The 21,471-nt window shown below is 41.5% G+C and overlaps 1 protein-coding gene across 4 annotated transcripts; it reads right to left on the bottom strand.

Moving 5' to 3' along the window:
* Nucleotides 1–15,304: 15,304 nt before the first annotated feature.
* Nucleotides 15,305–18,703, bottom strand: GP9 (glycoprotein IX platelet). 4 transcript variants are annotated; one of them, XM_054076962.1, is made up of 2 exons: nt 18,629–18,703; nt 15,305–16,632 (listed from the first exon to the last, which is right to left on the bottom strand). In XM_054076962.1, the coding sequence occupies exon 2, from the start codon at nt 16,618–16,620 to the stop codon at nt 16,054–16,056; it is 567 nt and encodes a 188-aa protein (XP_053932937.1). In that variant the 5' UTR covers nt 16,621–16,632; nt 18,629–18,703; the 3' UTR covers nt 15,305–16,053. The 4 variants fall into 4 exon arrangements, with proteins under 4 accessions (XP_053932937.1, XP_053932936.1, XP_053932939.1 ...); XM_054076961.1 differs by having other exon boundaries at nt 15,305–16,646; nt 18,629–18,697; XM_054076964.1 differs by having other exon boundaries at nt 15,305–16,627; nt 18,629–18,687.
* Nucleotides 18,704–21,471: the final 2,768 nt, after the last annotated feature.

Genomic DNA, 21,471 nt, shown 5'->3' on the forward strand with positions numbered 1-21,471 from the left:
TCATTCATTAGTTCTCTGAAGCTGCGAAAGCTGTAAAGAGCAGTTTGAATGTTAAAATGCTTGTCTTTGATTAATTCCTGTTGGGTTTGGCACCTGTTTCATGCAAAGATTAGGAAAAACAAAATGGGTTTGAGTCAATTCCAATTTGTATCTGACTGCTTTTGAGTCATTCATCTGAGCAGAGAGTGCTAGAAAACATTTTTCAGTAATCTCTCTACTAGTGCTACTGTAGCAGTTATTAGAAAACAGTACCACAGCATGGTAGAAGACCCCCATGGCCGTAGTCAGAGTTTCCTTTTCACTCAGCTAGCTTGGCTTAACAAGAGAAGTTAAATTTCAGCTCCAACAAATGGGTTGGGCTGCAAAGCCTTTGCTGCAGGAGGGAGGTTGCTGGCCGTTTCCATGTGTCATAGTGGGATTTGGGTGGTAAGACTCTACTGTAGCCCCAAGCAGCTGCTTGAGATGTGGAGTTACAAAGCAAATTAAGTTCTGGCTTTCTAAGTAAACATATGTTGATCTCATGTGAAACACTGCAAAACAACCCCATTTTAAGAAGCAGAGGGTAGGGGTTCAGAGTAAATTTTTCAAGTATGCAATGCCTAAGTAAGTTTATAGATTACTGAAATTCTGTGCAGTAGCAAGTGCTGAGCACCCTGATCCAGTAGGACGTGTCCCTGCCCAAGGCAGAAGGGTTGGAACTGGGTAATCTTTAAGGTCCCTTCCGACCCAAACCATTCTATGATTCTTAGTAACTTCCAGCGTGGATATAGAATGATTACCAAAATTGTTCATGGAACCCAAGATAACTTGAATTACAGCTTGGTTGGTGCATGGTTTGTCCCATGTCCCAAGATAAATTTTTCAGCCAAGTTTAACATTTCCTCTTTGTGTATAATTGCTGGTACATTATGCTTTTATGGAGTATGAACTTTCTTCAGCCATATTTTGGTTAAAAGCATCTGTATTTCATGATGGCTTCACAGCCTGCCAAGTTTACAGCTGAGTCAGCTTGAATGGATTGATTACTTCAAGACAACAAAGGTAATAATATATTGTACTTTCTTTTAAAAGAGACATATACTAAATAGCTAAATGTTTATTTTTATAATAAATATATACAAATAAGAACTACTTATTTGGGGTGTTTTTCTTTCTTTTTAAATTCATAAAATCATGTTTGGTACTTGCATTACCTGACATGGCCTCGTATCTTTGATGTGTAAATTCTTGGTTGTGTATCATAGAATGGTTTGGGTTGGAAGGGACTTTAAAGCCCATCCAGTTCCAACGCCCTTCCATGGGCAGGGACACCTCCCACTGGATCAGGCTGCCCAAGGCCCATCCAACCTGGCCTTGAACACCTCCAGGGATGGGGCAGCCACCACTGCTCCGGACAACCTGGGCCAGGGCCTCCTCACCCTCATGGTGAAGAAATTCCTCCTTATGTCCAGTCTAAATCTGCCCCTCTCCAGTTTATACCCATTGACCCTCATCCTGTCACCACAAGCCTTTGTGAACAGTCCCTCCCCAGCTTTCTTGTAGCCCCTTCAGGTCCTGGAAGATCGCTCTAAGGTCTCCTCGGAGCCTTCTCCAGGCTGAACAAGCCCAGCTCTCTCAGCCTGTCCTCAGATAGAAGGTGCTCCAGCCCTCCTGCCCGGTGCTCCTTGTAGCCTCCTCTGGACCTGTTCCACAGTGTATCTTAGATGAGACACAATTTTGTGACTCTTGAGCTTGTGAGAACCAACTATGCTTCTTCACGTTTTATAATATTTTTTATGTTTTTTGAGATTAAATGCTTTCACTCTGTAAAAATTTACCTATGTTTGTAATTGTGTGGGCTCTGGCTTTGTATTTCCAGACGGTGTGTGATACCTTGAAGAGGTCTTTGGCTTTGCTTTAGGCAGGTGAGGCTCTCTGGCTGCTGAGCAATGGCACCTGCAGTGCTATGGGGTGTGTTCTTTTGCAGAAATAGGTTGTTCTGAATTTTAACCAGAATAATTTTGTAATAATATACGGGTTAGTAATTCCATCTATAATGAAGGACATGCTGCCTTAAGCATATTTACTTCTAGAACGTTTTCATTGAAGTTTAGCAATGTGTGCCAGTTAAAATGTTGGTAGTTTTTTTTTTAGTTGTGTTAATGTGCTAAAGACTTTTTGAACAAAAAGCAAATTAGCAAAGTTACCTGATTGTTTACTGTCTACAGGAGGGACAAAATCTTGTCCTGCCTGGGGATAGGGTGGAGACCTTTTAACTCATTTACAGAGGGCTGAGACAAATGAATGGGTATTTTGAGGACTGTCAGTAGTCAACCGATGTTGTGGCTGTTCTTGACAGCCTCTCTTTTCCATATCCGTAGTCAGTGGGAAGGGTAATTAAGGAACAGCGTAAAGATAGAAGTGTTCTTTAAGGGAATGGTAAGAATCTTGATTCAGAAGTTTTGGGTTTGGCTGGTGCTTTGTTATTGTACTAGCCCAAGTGGCAGAGAAACTGTCCAGTCATAAGGGAGTTTCCAACCAACAAACAGGGATGGATTTGGGGTCTGAAACTTCTCCAACCAAGGACTGTTATTGAGTACTTGTCCTTGTGAGCTTGTGGGGCCTAGGCTTGCTCTGAGAAAGTTTTTAGTGCCTCCTTCATGGGTGATCCCTATCTTCTGTTAGGAAGTTGTTCAGCAAAGTGTGTGATGTGTTTGCTACCCATCATGAGTGCCTAATTTGTTATCAGCCAGGTTTCAGAACAAGCAAGTAATAATAATAAAAATAAAAATTGCATTTCTGAAGTTTTCCAAGTTAACAGATTTTGAATATGAGAAGCCCTACGGTATTGGCAGTTCCTTTCAGATGACTCAGTTGTGGATACCAGATTCATTGTCATTTGAAATACTGTGTTCATATACATAGTTTAATCATCTTCTGGATGAACGCAATGAAAATTCCACTCAGCTTAGTTTCTAAAGGCTGTTATCAATCTTAGTCACCCACCTGTTTTGCTAGTCTGTGTTTATAGAGAATGAAAGCCAGTTATTGCATGGGTTTTCTCTTAGAGCAGGCATGCCACTTCAGAAACCATGCCAATTAATAGAACAGGTTTCTTAAAACATAGCTGTTAATTACAATTTCAAACTCTAAAGAGTTGTTGGTGAAACTACAGACCTTGTTTCGTCCTGGTTTCACAGGCTGGTCCGCTAGTTTCAGCTGTCTGTGTGGTTCTTGGAGTTTTGTTGGCCACCATAGATTGTAGATGCACCATCTGGAATGCCTGCCGAGGGGAATGAGTGAAATACCTGTGAGCAGCGTCTGTGCTTGCTAGTATTCATCCCTGGTGTTTCGAATACAGCCAGGGTGCCATAGAGCAGCAGTGGATGCATAGGCTGAGGATTTAGCGGTTGGCCTGTGAGCGTTCATGCAGTAATGCTTGAAGAACCACCTGGAAACCTGCATAGCTTGCTGACTTTTTATGCTTCTGAGTGAGATAAATTTATAGCACCTGTAAATTTATCAGACATCTTAAAATCTCTGTTTTCACAGTCCCCATGTGTCTTTTTGAGTCCCCCTGATGCTTGTCACAACAGTTAGATATCTGAGATTTTTAGATCCTTTTTGCCATAAAATTATTGTGTTATACTGGAGGAAGCCATAAGCGTGGCAGTTGCCATGATGTCCTGATTCTGTCAGTACTCACTAAACCTTCCTGCAGTTTGTAGCCTGCTGAATTTTCAGCTTTGAATCTCCCTGGAACTTTTAACCTTTTCAAGCAAAAGATGATACATTTATGGCACAGTAGTTTAGTTGCTGGGTTAATAAAGCTAGTTTAAAAAACATTCTGATTCTAAGCATGGACTATGAAAATAGTCTTAGGAAAATACGGTGTCATTGATGCAATGTGTTTGCAGCCAAACTACAAATATTTTTTCCTCCCCTGACTTGTAGCCCCATTTTTTGTTCTGAGAGCAAGCTGGATTTATTATTACTTTTGCCTTATCACCAGTAGTAAAGAACCGGCACTAAAATGAGTCTGCAGTAATATTTGTGCCAACTGTTGTCTTTGAATTGCACAGGTGCAGCAGGGATCAGAACATGTGAAATACCATTGCCAGTGTGGAATACAGTCCAGATCTTCTGTCCTGGTTGTGCTGCCTCTGGAGGACTTGGACAAATAAGGAGCAAGAAGATCTCACATACATAGAAGGAGAAAATCTGGTAAGAAAATGCATCTTTAAAAAAAATGAGTAGAATAGTAACTTTGTTTTAATTTCATACGCGGCAAATTCAACATTTGGGTCACTGAACAGTAGGTATAAGAATAGAGGAATTTTGTGTATTATGCATTGGTGGCCATTGATACACCATCCATCTCAGTAAATTCTTTAAGGCAGAGGTACAGATATATCTCAGGTCTGTACATGATTGATGTGAAATACACATTTCCTGCCCAGGCCCTAGCACTCCTGCTGCTGCAGTTGCCGTGTGAACTCATTGCTACTCTTGAAACCATAGTTAAGCAGCTTTTGGCATTTACTGAAAAAGCATTGAAAACAATTTTCCAGACTAACCTAGAATTCACTTGGATTGTGCAAAAAGGGTGGGCTTTTTCACCCATGATAATAAATCAAATAAACGGACTGTTTTGAACGCAAGCAGGAAAACGGAGAGTAATCAGCTCTATTCTCTCCTCCAGGAATTCATGTTGGTTTGGCAAAACCTCTGCCCTGGGATTCTCACTGGTAGCTCTTTGCCTGTTAAACAGAGCCTGTCTGATTAGGCTGGTGGGACTTGCTTGGATGGAAGGGTCTGCTTGTGTTGATCAGGAAGCAAGCTTAGAGTCGGTGTATCCTGACATGGCTCCCGCAGCAGTGGCTGCTCAGCCAGCACTTCCATAAGACTCAAAGTTCCTTGGCTGAAAGTTGCTGTAAATGTGAAATTGTAGTTTGTAACGTGAATGTATTGTTTTTCCTCAGAAGACTCTTAAAAGTGCATTGGCCTGAAGCTGCTAACTGCTCTAGAAAAAACTACTCAGCATCTCTGCCCCAAGAAGCTGCTTAAGAAAAATTGTACTGCATATTTTTATGCAAAATAGAACTACAGATCACAATTTCTAAATTTGGAATAGGTCTAAACCCATTTCTCTTACTTTATTGAAGATAACTAACAGATTTCTCAGCTGTTAAACTTTGGTTTCTTTTTCAGTTGGTGTTGTTGAGGTTTTATTCTTTCTTGAAACTGTCTCAAAGATGTGTCTCAGACTTTCAGAAATAGGAGAGGAACGGTGTGGAAAACCTCCACAAAGTGCTGTTTGTTTTGATTTCATTATTTTCTTTCAGTTACTTATTTCACAGGGTTTTATCTTCTTTACTTTATTGCACTTTGATAGGATGAAGCCACACTGCGTCAAATTTTAACGTAAAGATTGAGCTGTGTCTTTGGAAGTTGTAGCAGCAGAAAACATAAGGGATATCTAAAAATGATTAATCAGTGAAGAAAGTAAGGGGAGATTATATTGCCCAGTGTCCAAAAGCACGGCAGCTTTAGGTTTCTGTCGATAGAAAACAATTCTGAATTTGCAGCATCTGACACTTGGTGACAGAAGACCTGTGTTAAGACTCTGAAAAGCGCTAACGGTAATTGGTAGCTTGTTTGGAAAATCACTCTGTCATATTCCGTTACAGAGGCCTCGGTAGGAAAGGGCGACAAGCTGCAAGGAGTTTTTCTCACTGGCAATTTCCAGCAGCCACTAGGTGACGATATTGGTCCAGTTTCAGAGGTGGCTGTCTGACAAAGCTGTGACTAAAGCTGAAGGAATCCCCTCAGGGGCTCTGAGGATCTGTTAGGCACAATTTTTGTGGACTGCCGTTGCCTTTTCCCTTCAGGTTGTAATTCCTGCTATTTTAGTTTTAGTCTTTCTGATAACTCAGCTTTTGGTAAGTGTATCTGAATAATGAGTTGCCAGTTCTTGCAGTTGTCTTGCAAGCTCAGAGTAGTCCAACATCCTCTTGTGTCCAAGTGCTCTACTCTCATGAAGGCAACCTTTTATGATGTGGTGATTGCTACATTCCTCCACTATTTGGTCCTTGTACTGATAGGAGCGGGTTGCACAGGGAGGTGTTATACAGCTGTGCCAAGTTCCGTAGTCCTTATCTGTGATCCTAAGAGACAACATAGGAATCTTAGCTAAAAAAATTTAAAATTATTAATATCAGGTTATTATTAATAAAATTATTAATATCAGAAGGTTATGAAAACCTTCTGACCCCTAGGGAGGAGACATGAAAAAATGATTCAGGGTGGAAGAGGGAATCTGTGATCGATCCCTGCTGACGCTTCCTTCCCTACAGGTCAAGGCCATTTAAGAAAGGGCTTTGCATTATTTTCTTTTCCCAAGACTAAGATGAATGTTCTGGATTTCCTTAGTGGTATTTCTTAATGCTCTTCAGAGGGAAGAGGCCTCGAGCCACTTTCCCCAGAGAAAGTACCTGTGTAAAACAGTGCCGTTCAGCTTTTATAACTCCAGGCTGTTGAAGGACTGGATGCTTCTCGGTCAAGCAAGAAAGTCGTAAGTAAAGCCAAGTGAAATCTGAATGAACTGCCAGGTACCTCAGATTTAATTTGCCTAAAATGAATGTGCCATATGCGCCTCCTAAAGTGACATCAGTGCTGCTGCCCATGGGCAGTCATTTGGATAAACTGAGACTGTGCCGCCGGGGAAGGCATTCCGAGAGGGTGCATCAGGGAGCAAATTGCCCTGGGAGGGAGTTCAGTATAAATAGCAGCCACATGGCCATTATGCAACCAAAGCAAGTTGTTGTCACACACCCATTATTGAGTGTCATCTAAATTTAATTGGAGTCAATATAATAGCAAAATATTGACATGGGTTCTAGGAACAGGCTTTAAGCACTTTTGAAAGCAGAAGAGAAAAAGCATGAAGATAAACTGTGTTACTAAGATGAACTTAGCGTTACTAAACATTATGATAAACTTAGCCCTGTCAAAGGAATCATTAGATAGGAATTCTTAATTTTTCAGTGTGGTCATTTCACCTGTTGGCAGGTGAAAGTAAAATCATGTAATTCAAGTATGAATCCTAACATACAAGTGTGTGGACCTTTAGAGTCCAAGCAAAATAATAGCTTTGTAAGGTCCCAAATTCTATTTTAATAATTCCCCAAACAGTGCATTTACACATAAAATCACTATGAGAATGTATGTGTGTTGGCTAATTAGTTTACCCTAACTGGTCTAAGCTACCTCTCTTGTATTCATTAACAGGCTTGTCTCACCACCACTCTAGATGTGTTTTGTGTGTTTGATTGATATTCACTTCCTCCAGAATATGTGTACTAGTTCAATAATCAAATGAATCTCTTATTTAGCGGAGGGAATTCCTATACGTTACCAGTCCTGTTGGGCTGTGAATATTCTTGGTCTTTGCTGCTTAGAAGTTTTTATTGGATGAGTTAGTGTAACAGCTGCAAATGCAACTCCATGTCTGGTCAGCGCAAGCAGTAGTGCCACTATGGTGGAAGTTTACTGTCATTATATGATATAACTCTTATGAATCACCTGGAGTTTAACTTAGCAGAAAAAATATTTTCCTTTGTATTACTCATTTGCTGCATACTTAAATACTTTGAACTGGGGCTGAGACCTGGACATCAAATCTGAATCCTTTTATGCTGGTAAATCCAATGCCAGCTTGTTAACTTTGCAGTGTGTTTTATTACCGAGAACAAAGCTGTGTTTAGTCTTTAGTATGAATTTAGTGTGAACTCAGTTTCTGTAGGTTGCCAATCAAGCCTTAGAATACGCAAAGTTTGCAGTCACAACCCTCTCAGGTTAGGTATGAATATGAGACCATGGAGGTACATTAGTGCAACTTCAGAACTGCTTCTAATAGTTTCTTAAGTTTAAGAGAAGACCCTCAGAGCAGTAAAATGCAGTCTCACAAAGCTACCCAGAGCTCCTGGGGAGGACTGGACTGATACTCAAAGCATGTGAGTTACTCAAGAGTGGGAGAATACACTGTTTTCAAATTGCTTCCTCCTTACTTTGTGGGGAAAAAAAGAGGTGTTAGGTGTACATAGATCTCATTCTCTTGTGAGACCTCATCTAGAGTATTGTGTCCAGTGCTGGAATCCTCAGCATAAGAAGGATATGGAGCTGTTGGAATGGGTCCAGAGGAGGCTAAAAAGATGATGCAAGGGCTGGAGCACCTTCCATATGAGGACAGGCTGAGAGAGTTGGGCTTGTTCAGCCTGGAGTAGAGAAGGCTCAGAGGAGACCTTATAGCGACCTTCCAGTACCTGGAGTGGCTACAAGAAAGCTGGAGAGGAGCTGTTCAGAAAGGCTTGGAGTGATAGGACAAGGGGCAATGGGTATAAACTGGAGAGGGGCAGATTTAGACTGGGCATAAGGAAGAACTTTTTCACAATGAGAGTGGTGAGGCCCTGGCCCAGGTTGCCCAGGGAAGCTGTGGCTGCCCCATCCCTGGAGGTGTTCAAGGCCAGGTTGGATGGGCCTTGGGCAGCCTGATCCAGTGGGATGTCCCTGCCCATAGCAGGGGGATTGGAAATGGATGGTCTTTAATGTCCCTTCCACCTCTAACTATTCTATCATTCTATAATTCATTCATTTAACCTTCATCTGCAGAATGTGGGATTTCAAACACATGAGAAATGCATATTCTCAAAATACCAGCATCCTTAAAACATAGTGGGGGGAAAAAAATGAAGCAAATTCAGTGAATCCACAGCCTGTGGAATGTATTTTTTACTTGAAATATGTATTTTTCCTATCGATAAGTGTCACTTCTAAAATTTACATCACAGGCATGCACTTGCTCTTCTCTTTCGTGAGCAGACGCTTGTGCCAAAGCAGAAAGACATGATCTGGCTGTATTCTCAAAGCCATGTAGTTCTATACACTGTTGTGGTGCTGAGCCCAGAATAATCAGCCCTTCCTGTCGGGGTCGCCCGTAGCAGTGCTGCTGCCCGTTGTCCAGCCAGCTGTCCTCTGTTTGCAGTGGAAAGAAGGATATTTGTCATTAAAAAGAAAAAAGGAAAAAAAGAGAAGGCATATCAACTGTGCATGGAAGTAGCACTGTTTCCTGCAGTTTTATGCAGTCCCTCCACGGGTTTCACTGCTCTTGCTGTGGCTTCTGAGGAGCACCAGTGACCTGACCAGGCTCCTGCTGAGGGAATTGGGCTAATGTTTTCCTTCTCCTATTCTTGCATTTTTTTTCTTTGTTGCTTGCAGTCTTGTAAGTTAACAAAAATGCTTTAATTCTTAAGTACCAGTCTACCTCTGGCAAAGCAACCAGTATTTGTAGCTGAATTTCAAAGGCAGATGCAGAGTGGCTGCAGTCAGAGGAATGGTGTCAGTGATGCAAAGCCAAACTGCAGTTTCAATAACTGCATTATAATATTACAGTTTGACTCCGCTAATGCACAGAGGCTGTTAGTTGTGTTTGACAGAGCACTTATGCCTCTCAGCCTGCTTTGTGCTGAGACATGGTAATTTTCAGAGAATGAGCTTTTTTCTGTTTTATGTAGTTCCAGAGCTGATTGTTAGCACATTCATCATCATAATTAACTTCCGGGCCCTTTAGCGCAGTGGAAAATAGCTTTGCCTGATGTGTGTTTAAACCTCATGTGAAGGTTGTGCACAATAATCCAAATGAAACCTATAAACACTGTGGAGGGAATGTGTCCCCAATGTCATTCCATTGGGCTTTTAGGATCGCCTCAATCTGAGCGAGATCATCATCAGCAGGTCTGAGAGATTCAAGTGACTATAAAGTACTGACTGTTAATGCATTAAAACCAGAGGAGGTTTTACAAGATCTCAAGTGCTGGACTTGGACGCTGTAGTTCTCTCTTCAACAGAAAGGTGGGTAACACACTTATTCCCAGAGTAGCTGTGGAGTGTTTGTCCTGTGGTAGACTGGAATGGTTGTCTTTTCCTTTGCTGCATCAGGATGACCTGTTGGAGCCACAAGGCATGGGGTTGTTTCTGAGTTTTGCAACGGCGTTTTTGCTCCACCACCCTCATAGTGTGCTGGTGTAAAATAATCGCATTATCATATATGAAACAGTAACTGTTTATTGTGCATATGTTCACTTGTAATGGTGTTAATCATCAGTGGATATAATTGCATCCAAGTTGGGAGAGAGGGATTAGAGGGTTGTTTTAGTCTGTTACATCACAGCTTGCTGTTAACTATCCTGTTACCTGCCAAGAGCTCCTCTTTGCTGGTGGATCATAGGGAAGCTGAGTCATGTAAACAAATGTTCAGCTTAAAGGAGTTGTATCAGTGGATAATCTGATAGCCTGTGATTAAATTTAGTGCTCAAAGTTGATTGTAAATAAATGAAAATGGAAAAGGTATAACTAGATACATTTTTGCCTTTGTTAAAGAATGAAATAACTGTCTTATTAAGCAGTGATATTATTAGAAAAGTTGTTCTATTCTGGTTTTAGAACCTATGCAATGTAATAACCTGCTTTGAGATCCTCTGAGATGCTTTCTTTGCCAGATTTTGGAAGAGTAGGGAGTTTAAAATAAGGCTACAGTGCAGCCTGGTTTTCTTGTCTAGCTTTACCACACATAACTGCCAACAACTTTAGGGTATACCTAAAGAGAAGAGGCTTCTCCTTCTGGAGAGGATGAAGGAGTGGGCACTGAAGGATGATAATATACTCTGTCCAAGAGTATTTGTGACTCGTTACTTTGGTGACAGTCTTTGTGATAACAAATAAACTTTAAGGGCAAAGAGGGAGTGAGAACAACTCCAGCCATTGAACAAGGTCCAAGTGTTAGTTTCTTCAGAACTGCCTGTAAGTCCTACATTATGTGCCATTTAAAGAGGGTCCCAGATGTTTGTAGCCACCATTTACTGCACCTGAATTTCGGGCACTAGGCACTTCCGTACACTGCAGTTGAATTAGCAGGAGTTATCCTGTTGTTCTAAAGGTTTTTTTTTTTCCTGGTTCATTTATTGAATTAATGGAAAAGTGAAAAATAAATCCAAATACATTAGAAATCAGCTGCCAGAAAGTGAAACACAAATGTGTGACAATGACTGTCCTGGTTGCAAGACACTGTGATATCAAGTTTGGGGGAACTGGGAAACACAGAAATCAGATGTGGTGAGACCTGTTGGAATAACATGTTGGTGTATTCCAGCTGTGAGTGGGCATTGTGTTTTAGAACCAGGAGCAGTTTCCTGGCAGTTGGGTGTGGGATGGAATGGTGAGGTCACAACAAAGTGCCCTGTTTCTAAACTTCCCTTTATGTTTATTCATGTAAGCTTTGGTAGCTATTTTCTAACCAGAATACATTTTTTAGTGTCAAATGGAATGGGGGAACAGGAAACTTCTCTGATGCAGGAACTCAAACAATGAAACTGGAATAAACTCTGCTGTAGATCCTAGACTGAAAGAAAGCATTAAGCTCAACAGAAGCTGTTTAGATTGAGCAATGCTTTTTACTAAAATGTTAAGAAAACCTGGAGCATTTCAAAGCAAAAGGTGATTCACCTACAATTCTACTTAATAAATGTAGACTGCAAATATTTCCCACATTAATTGAATTGCAGTTTACACAGAACTGCAGTTTATACAAGTCTAGGGGATGTCTTAGGGTGAACTGTTTCAATGTAATTTTTTTGTTCTTGCTTAATAATTCTGAGTGTGATTATTTGTCTTGCTAAATACTGAGCCAAAACTAATAACTTTTTAGTTGCAATGATCTCAGTAGCTGTACTGATGTTACCAAAGAACGTGAAAACAAATACATTCACTGGTTTGCACTCCTGCAGGCATGGTGTAGTAACACTTCTGGGATCTTACATAAAAACTCCTTTGTGAATGCTTTCTGCCTGTTTCCTTTCGATAGCTGATGGATTTTCCTGTCTTTGCATGTTGCTAGCAGCTGCAGTGTTGTTTATGCACCATGATGGAGTGTGTGGCTGAAGCACTACACAGTGGCCTGCCCAGATAAACGGTTGAATGTTGCTGTTGAGCCTTCTGTTAGCAGCTTCTGCTTTCCCCTTTCCGAGGTTTTTGTCAGAAAACAGCCTAATGGGTCAGAATTGATAAATACAGTGCTGGTTTAGTGGCATGTCAACTGCTGCTATGGAAGAGATTCCCTCCTCTTTTCTCTTAAGAGGTCAGAAAACATGTTCTCTCAAATACGGGTTTTTCTTCTGTATTTTGTGCATCTCATTTAGTGTGCTGGTTGACGTAAGCAGAAGTGTTTGCTAATTACTCTTTCTCTTTGTACAATTAAAGCTATGCAGTAAAGCAGTTCACTCTTTGACGTGTGTCTAGCTTTATAGGCTCAAAAGAGAGTGATAAGCTTTCAGAGTTAATGATTTATTTTATTTTGGGGAAAAAAGAACTATCATTTAGGAAACTCTTCATGAGAGACTGCAGAGCACATTTCTTTTGTAATATTCTACATTCATACCACATGGGGATTGCCTTTTGAAGCCTAGAAAAGCTCAGTGCAGAGAAAATATTCTCATATTCTCCAAATGCATACAGCAGTGTGCTCCAATGTGCTCCTTTGAAATTCTTTCTTGCAGAGGTAGAATAGCATTTAATAATGCCAGAGGAATTCTGAATAGTTGTGCTTACCTGGTGGAAATGTACACAGCAATCTGAAGACACAGTTTTACTCTGGTCTGCCCTGGAGCGTAGCACAGCCTTGCGGAGCCGTGCTGTGTCTGAGTAACACGGTTCACAGCCTGCAGCAGGGGTGCGGCACGCTGAGTACCCACTGTGAGGAGCACGCTGTGCAGTTGGAGGAGGTAGCGTAGAATATTCCTGCTGCTGTGGAGTGTAGGAGGGTGGCTGTTGCTAGTGCTCACTGAGGCTGTCCCTGTGCCCTGCTGTCATTGTCGTCTCTCTTTTTATGCCCTGTTCCACCATAAATACTGCAGGTGACCAAAGCAATGTGAACAGCTGTATTGTTTTAGGTGTCATACAGAATTCTGTTGAAATAGTTCTCATTTCAGGTAGCGCCCACCAGTTTGAAGAAATGCCCGATGTTGGTTAATCTCTAGGATTCACCATGCCATTTGATGAGCTGTTTCTGTGTTTCATTATTCTCACTGCTAGATTTTCAGCCTTGTTTCTAGCCTGATGTTCTAATCTCCACTCCTAGTCCTTTGTTAACAATTTTCTCTTTATATAGATGTGTATATCCTGTGATAGTCTTTCCTGAAATTCCTCTTTATTAAATGGAATTGATTAAGCCTTTTAAGAGATGTTTTTCAATCCTTTATTTGCGTTACAGTTGTTTTTCTGACTCTTCTGCAGCTGTTTCTTCTTGACTTGTAGACATTGTTATAAAGTTATTGTAGCATAGCTAAACATGGAAGGAAATAAATCTTTCTATCCCTAAATGATAATCCCTGTTTTAACAAGAAAAGACGACAGTACGCCTTTGCTGCAATGTCATACACGGGAGATCATTATTACTGAGTATTTGCCTTCTCCAAATTGAGTCCTCAACCCACCTTTGTTTCTAGATGTATGATGTTGCTTTTGATTGCCTGGCACTCCAGGTAACCCACCACTCTGCATTTATGAGTTCCCTCTTCCTGTTACCCACTGTGTGTCATTTGCAGACTTTAATATTGCAAGGGGCATATTGTCTCCTAGATCATTAATTATTTTACAGCATATGAGAAATGTCTGACTCTATTCCTTTCCTTTTCTCACTCTAAAGTCCCACGCTACACTTTGTTACTGAGTTGTGTAACCCTCTACCCATGGTGTGTGTGCTTTCCCCAAATCTATCTGCACTTCAGAGGTTCTCTGAGCAGTTCCACTGCACTTGTGTCACAGAGAGTGGCAGGTGACTATCCTGAGCTGGCATCAGCTGGCATTGCTTTAGGCTGAGGAGCGGTGGTGCCTCAGACTGACCTTTCTGTGCTAGCGCAAGAGAGAGTGGACCAACAGTGAAGGTGCATTCCAGACAGCAGCATGGCTCTTGTAAAGCTGTCTGAAAAAGCCTCCAGCAATGACAATTGGACTCCATAACGCTGCAGTGCTTTGACAAGAGAGTCAACTGAACATGAGCCAGCAGTGTGCCCAGGTGGCCAAGGAGGCAACAGCATCTTGGCTTGTATCAGAAACAGCATGGCCATCAGGACCAGGGAAGGGATCGACACTCTGTACTAAGCACTGGTGAGGCTGCACCTCAAATCCTAGGTTCAGTTTTGGGCCCCTCACTACAAGAAGGATATAGAGGGGCTGAAGCGTGTCCAGAGAAAGGAACAAAGCTGGGGAAGGATCTGGAGAACAGGTCTTATGTGAAGCAGCTGAGGGAACTGGGATTGTTTAGCCTGGAGAAGAGGAGGTTGAGGGGAGACTTCATTACTGTCTACAACTGCCTGAAAGGAGGTTGTAGAGAGGTAGGCATTGACCTCTTCTCCCAAGTGACAGGTGATAGGACACGAGGGAACGGCCTCAAGCTGTACCAGGGGAGGTTCAGGTTGGACATTAGGAAAAATTCTTCATAGAAAGGGTTATAAAGCGCTGGAATGACTGCCCAGGAAGGTGATTGAGTCCCCAACCCTGGAGGTGTTTAAAAGGCAGGGAGATGAAGTGCTTCGGGACATGATTGAGTAGTGGGCAGGTATGATTGGACTTAATCTCAAAGGTCTTTTCCAACCTAGGGATTCTGTGATTCTATGAAATATCCTTGTTGGCTTCTACTGTCTTTGTTTTGGGGGTTTGTGGCTAGGAATGAGCCTCGTCTTGCAGAAGTGTCAGCACATGGTAACTGCAAAAGTACCTCTCAGCAGAAGGCTCTCCAGCAGCTTTGCTAGGGCTATCGCAGGCTTTGCCAAGGAGCCCCACGTGTGTGGCAAGGTGCTCGGCTCTTTTGAGCAGTCTTTAGTGTCTTCAGCAGATAACCTCTAATACCTAGTGCGGGTTTGGGGGTAGGAGCAGCTTTTGCCAAGGGTGTCTGAAATTGAACTGCCAGCAGTGGTATGAATTTTGTAAGACCTTCAGAGATCTCCCACCTAACTCGCCTGACTTTGCCAGCCTAAGTTCGGAAAGGGTCACAGCATGAATTACCATGCTTGGAGTCCCGTGAATAATTGGGTTGCAGAGAAAACAATGTACTTGCATCACCGCGATTCTTATATGATGATGGGGGCACAACAAAAGAAGGGAAGAGAGTTCATCCATTTCCAAGCTGTTGCTAAAATCAGTGTAACAGATATCGGTAGTGAAACTGGAAGACAAGCTCTGTCAATTTCTTAAGATTTTAATTAGTGCTGTGCGGAGTTATGACACTTAGGTGAGTAGGAATGTTCAATAAGCATCCGTTATTTTAATTTCACATAGAATGCTTTTTTATTGTTCACTCTAGAGGAAATGCAACAATATTTAAAATTATTTTTACTGATTATATTCTTGTTACCAGTCTGTTTTTAAATGTTTTCAATAAAGGATACATTCACTGGGTGGCCTGTATGACCCTGATGGGTTTACTAGCAGGAAACTCCTGACCCTGGAGAAGAGAAAGTTGAATTTGTTTGCACACAAGAATGGTCCTACCATGCCCATTGGGACACTGGTGGGGGGGTTAGCGGGTTAGAGACTGAGACCGCTTCTGAGTGAGAAAAGAATTGCTGAAAGAGTACATTGATGTTCATCTCTATATATTAAAATGTGTAGGATTTGGGGATGTAAATCTTTTTGCTTTAAGAGCTGAGAATTAAGTGGAAAAAAGCTAAAGTGAATAATTCTTTTTTAAAATCCAGAAACTCCATTTCATAAGGGTAGGCAGCAGCAGAATGAAACCTGCCTGTGCAGTACATCTCCAAGCTTATTTTTGAAAGGACACTAAATCCAATTTGCCTGTTTGAGAACCTGGACTTCGAGCCCTGGGATCTGTTGCAGCAGGTTCACCAATGCACGTGCTTTTTTTTTGTAGTAGTATCGTTGTGTGGAAGCTGGTGGTAGTTAACAGCTCCTCGTACCCGGTGGGTTTTGGAGGTGTGCCTACCCAGATCAGCCCCTGGAGTCGTATCAGCTCAGGTTTATTTGGCAGACCAGCTTTTTTGAGAATTTCAGAGCCCATGCCACTAAAGTAAGTGTAATTATTGCTCCAACAATTAAAATGAGGTCTCGCCAAAAGAACTCTAGACACTTGATTGGGAGAAGCCTCTTACAAATCCCCAGCTCATTCCCAGTGAGCTGCCTCAGGGGCTTCATCCTCAAGGGGGCTGGGGTTGCGCATCTGAGGTTTGCGAGAGAGGATTCAGAGACATCTTCTAACCAGAGCTTTAGATACACAATGTGACAGTCACAGTTCCAAGGATTGTCAAATATTTTTACTTCCTCCAGGCTGCGCAGGCTGTCCAGGATGCCAGCAGGAACAGAGGTCAGGCTGTTGTTCTGTAGGTAAAGCCTCTTCGTGTCCACAGGCAGAGCAGGCACCTCCGTCAGCTTCCTTGAGCTGCAGTCGATCTGCAAACCCTTCATTTCTCCCAGTAACTTGCAACTGCAGGAGGGAGGACAGGCTTCAGTTTGGCTCATGTGGAACAGCAATGACATGGCGAATCCTGCAACAGTGATGAATTCTGTCTTGTTCATGCTTTGACTGCCCTGAGAATGACAATCTGATAAGTGTGATTCATTAGAATGCTTCTAAATGCAGAACTACAGCTCAGCTACTTCTTCCTCAGGGTTACTCGTGAGGTTTAGGTTTTTGGCTAAAACCTCTAGCTTTCTGTATTTCCCACAGAGCCATTCTTTCTGTCGTTAACAAGCATAATTGCAACTGGGAGGGAGCATAGGGCTTCCATTTTGTCTCTAGTTTGTTGCTTTTCCTTCATAATTGTATGAACTATATTATTGTTGAAACTTGTAGAGTATCACCAGGAGACAGTGGTAAATACGAGGTTAGTTTAGGCTAAGGTTTTGTTTCCATTTCTACACCTTCTTATGTCTAGTATTAAAATTGTGTGTTTAAGTCAGTTTTCAAAATAAAGCTCAAGAGTTATTAAGTAATTGTAAATATTTAAAAATCTGCTTTCTGAGAGTACAAAGATTCTAATAAGGAAGTACTTATTTTTATGTGGCAAAAAGTTCTTTTTTGCGGCCCTGTAACTTCGTGCCTCTCTGAGAACATACAGATTTGGGTGAATAGAGAATGGGAAATTTTGCATATCTGGTACTGCTTGTCTTTTAGAGATTAAATAACCATGCTTTGGGCTAGCAGGTAATTATCCCTTTTGCTCTGTTGTTCCCTCTTCTGTAGAGTGGCTCCCACTAGAATCCCATATCAGTCCCTTCTATTCGGCAGTTTAAACCCTCTAAAGCTATTCCCTTCCTGTATTTCCTACTACTTCTGGCATTTAAAAATACACAGCTAGCCTTGGAACTGGATTGGAATTGGAAATACAAACTCCCTTGCACATGTTGGGGAATTTCCAGTCTTGAAAATATCTTTCTTTATGATTACATGCCATAATTAAAATATATTTTCTCCCCACACACCTCATTTGTGATATATAAATATTGAAGAAAAACTATCTGACTGCACATTGCCCTGGGTACTCGGTAGAGAATGACAGGTACTGTAAATAGTGTTGGGTTTTTATACACGGTGCACTTAAAGAGAATTCCTTTTTAACTGAAGAAAGTGAAAGCAGTTGTAAAGCTCTGTTTGCAAGCAAGCGTTAGAAGCACATTGAGTATGGTTTCAAAATTAGACTGCACAAAGCCTCAGAAATGTAAAAGTTGGGTAGATGTGATCTTTAAGGATGTGGTTCAGTGGCAGAGTTGGCAATGTGAGCTTTACAGTTGGACTTGGTGCTCTTAAAGATCTTTTCCAACCTAAGTCAGTCTATGATTCTGTGAAATAGCAAGCAGGTAGAACAGCCCCATTAACAACAACAAATACAGAGTAAGAGAGGTTTTTACATACTAAAGCAATAAGGAGCTGAAATAATACTAATGTCAAATGGAATTAGAAATACCCTAAATCTTCAAAATAATATTTTCAAGGGTAGAGAGATATATAACTTATATATATAACTCAAGAAACACCATATTTCCTTCTAAAAACTTAAAAATAAGACAAGATTTTTTTTTCTAGGAAGCTTCATTTAATGAACACTGAAATTGTAGGAAAAATGATTGATTTTGTTTTAAATTAATTTACTTCAGTTTTTTAATGAGGTGTGTGTAACTAGCTTTTCAAAATAAAGTCAGACAGCTTGAGATTCCCAATCTAGATGCTGCATTCCTATGCTTTAGATTGGATTAGTGCTACATAAAATTACAAACTTCATCACAGAGAGCTGGAACATTAATCTTAACAACCACTGAGGTCTTTGTTAGCAAGTCGTTAGTCTGAAGAGCACTACTGGGCTGGCTCAAGATACTCACCTGTCATTGTTCAAGATATCTGCTAGAGTTGGGTTTGTCCAAGTAAGTTAAAGGACAGACTGTGTCATTTGACACAAAAACTTAAGCAATAGCTACAGAAAGGATGATCTCTTCTGAGTTTATCTATACCCAGAAAGAGATTCGAGATCAAACAAATAGGGACTGCAGCAAAAATGAAGAGCTGGTGAGATGCCTGCCTGACACTTACCCGTATTTTTCCCCTCTTGATTCCTTTCCCTCTGCTTGGTGAAGAGTTGGGGGATGCAGAGCAACTGGAACTGACTTTCTTTAGAGAGTCAGTAAGGAAATGCGTTGAAGAAGATGAGCTGTTTCCTGTGCCTCGTAGGAAACCATTCCCGTCAGAAGGTGCTATATATGGTTGTTGTGTCAGGGCATGTAGTGCTGGGCACATTTTATATTCTCTGCAGACAAGAGGAATGCTTTTGATTTTTTTTTACTGGAAATATATTTTTCCCATTAAACCTGACAATGTCTTGAAACCCTAAAATGACTCACCTGAAATCTAGTGGGTTTTCTCCTCAGCTGTAGTTAGTAATCTCCAGGTTTAAAAGTCGGTGTGAGCTCCACCTGCTGACACATGCAAGCCCAGGTAAGATGCGAGTGAGCTGAAGTCAGCCCATGAAATAGGGTTCTTGTGCTTTAGTCAAAACTGTGTGTGTTTGATATCCGTCTTTTCACTGGGTAAGTAAAACTTGTAAAAATACACTGTAGCATCAAAATAACTGATGTTAGATGAGGTCAGCTGATGTTAGTCAGATGAGATCATTGAGGAACAGAAAAATGTCAATGCCATTATGTTGGAATAGTGGTCAAAAGTCACCTAGAATATGTCATAGAATTCTGGTCACCCATATTCACAAAGGATTAAGCCAACAAGTGGAAGGAAGGTTTCTGTGCTCTTCGGGGGTTTGGAGAGCCTATGTTGTGCTGAGTGACTGGTACCCAGCGAGGTGGGGTGATGCAGAAGGTCCTGGGCAGGGAGGAGCCCCTGACGCAACCATGGATGTGAAGGATATGTGTGTGGATCAGGGGACTCATTCCTGGTTTGCTTCTTGTGGTATTCTGTGGAAGACAATTTCTTTGTCATGTCCTAGTTTGGTTTGGAGTTTAGCAATGAATTCCGGAAGGGTCAGAGCAGGTGCAGTGGGACAGGCTCCTTGTCATGGTTAGCGTGGCTCCCTTTGATCAGCACAGCCTAGGGGACAGGGCCATGTATAAGCTTTTCTTCCCAGGAACCAGAGATATGCAGAGCTGAGATGAGGACTGTGAGTTTCTTCATGCTCAAATTCCTCAAGAATATCAACTGCTGAATAATAGCTATGTGACATCTTAGAAGATAATGTGCTCTATGTATATTTGGCTGGAAAGCCAGTAATTCAGGATGATACAAGTTTATAATGTACATGTATCTGTTCAGCTAAATAGAGCATACTGTGCTTGTGTAAAAGCAAAACCAAAATAAGATTTTGTTTTCACCTCTGTATGTAAAATTTTGGAATAGAATTGAAATAAGTTTTCCTTTGCCTTAGCTACCGAACATGGACGCTCTAGAATGAAGATAGCAGTTGGTATTTGGAAACCCAATGCGTTGTGGTTCTGATGTTTCTTCCAGGCAAGCTCTTGGTTAGTGTGTTGTACGGGGGACAGGCTTTGAGCTGTGCTCTGCATTTGGAAGTGAAACCCAGGTGAGTTTCAGATGTTGCAGATGTGCGGCAGAACTCTCTTCTAAGCGGTTCTTTCTTTGTAACATGCTGTTCTTGGGGGGAAGGCACATGTCTGACATTTAAAATTATTCTGACGGCAATTCTTACTATTTAACTCTAACTTACATTTGAAGAACTTTTCTTCATCAAATTTAATTGATTGCCGGTAGGCTGAAGTTTGTTAGGAGCTTCCTTAAGAAAATGCCTTACTGTGTATCTCTGCTCTTTAGCATTTTAAAAGGTAATTTGGACAGGGCTGGAGGGAGAAGACAAAAATACTTCTAACCTTGTTTAAATTTCAATCTTGTCTAGAAGATGAGGAAAGTGATTCCTCCCTTCTTGAAGTGAATAAGATCCTTCTGCCTGTCAGACGTCAGTGGGCTGTGCGAGTGGACTGCTAATAATGGGATGATCCTCCTATCTTAAGGATTATTTCTTTCTTCCTTTTGAAAGTACATCACTAGTCCATGGATTTGATAAATGTCAGCCTGCACGCATGCCTGTGTCCTCTATCACACAATCCGTGCCATATGTCTTAAGGAATGCCACCCCACAGAATATCAGTTGCCCTGTTACATGGTGAAATAAAATGCTGCATCTCTTTGCACTGAAACAGAATCAAAATCTTTGGAATCTCTGGAACTCAAATTCTGTGCTGTAGGTGACCCTCACAAAGGCAGTCCTATGTTCCTTTGGCTACTGTGTCACACGTGGTTGGAGAAGTAGCTGGTCATGCCAAGTCCCTGAATCTGTTTCTTGGGATGAAGACTGGGGCCAGGTTCTTCAGCTCTGTGTGGAGGTGAGGGAGGGTATGCAAGGAGTGCCTGGCAGAAGCAGAGCTTCAAATGCAAGGCGTTTGCATTTCTGATTTTAGGGCTATAGCTTTTTGTAGGCTAAATGAGGATTCTTCCTTTAAGAGGATTTAGTAAGCGCCAATTTGAAAGAAGAAAGTTATTATCTGCTGTAATCTTGTTATAGTCTGAAAATATATTTTCCACAGAGTGAATCCATTTGAACTTTTTGCGAATGAGAGAGGCTCTATCTCCTCTCAGCCAAGAGGTATTTCTGAGCACTCTTGTTTCCCTAGCAAAACCTCTCTCGCTACCTTGCTCCTGGAAAGCACTTTGCTCTGGAGTAGTTTTCTTTTGAGACCTTGCCTTTTCCAGTCAGTGACGCAGATGCTGCTTCTGATTGCTTATAGAGGGAGAAAAGAGAGCTGAAGGGAGATTACTGCTTTCCTTGCAGTTAAGAATAAAAGCTGCAAGTTAAAGATAAATGTGCAGATCAAACACATGATGTGCTAAGAGGAAATTCAGGTAGAGTTTGT

The sequence above is a fragment of the Cuculus canorus genome, chromosome 11 (assembly GCF_017976375.1).
Source record: "Cuculus canorus isolate bCucCan1 chromosome 11, bCucCan1.pri, whole genome shotgun sequence".
Lineage (NCBI taxonomy): Eukaryota > Metazoa > Chordata > Aves > Cuculiformes > Cuculidae > Cuculus > Cuculus canorus.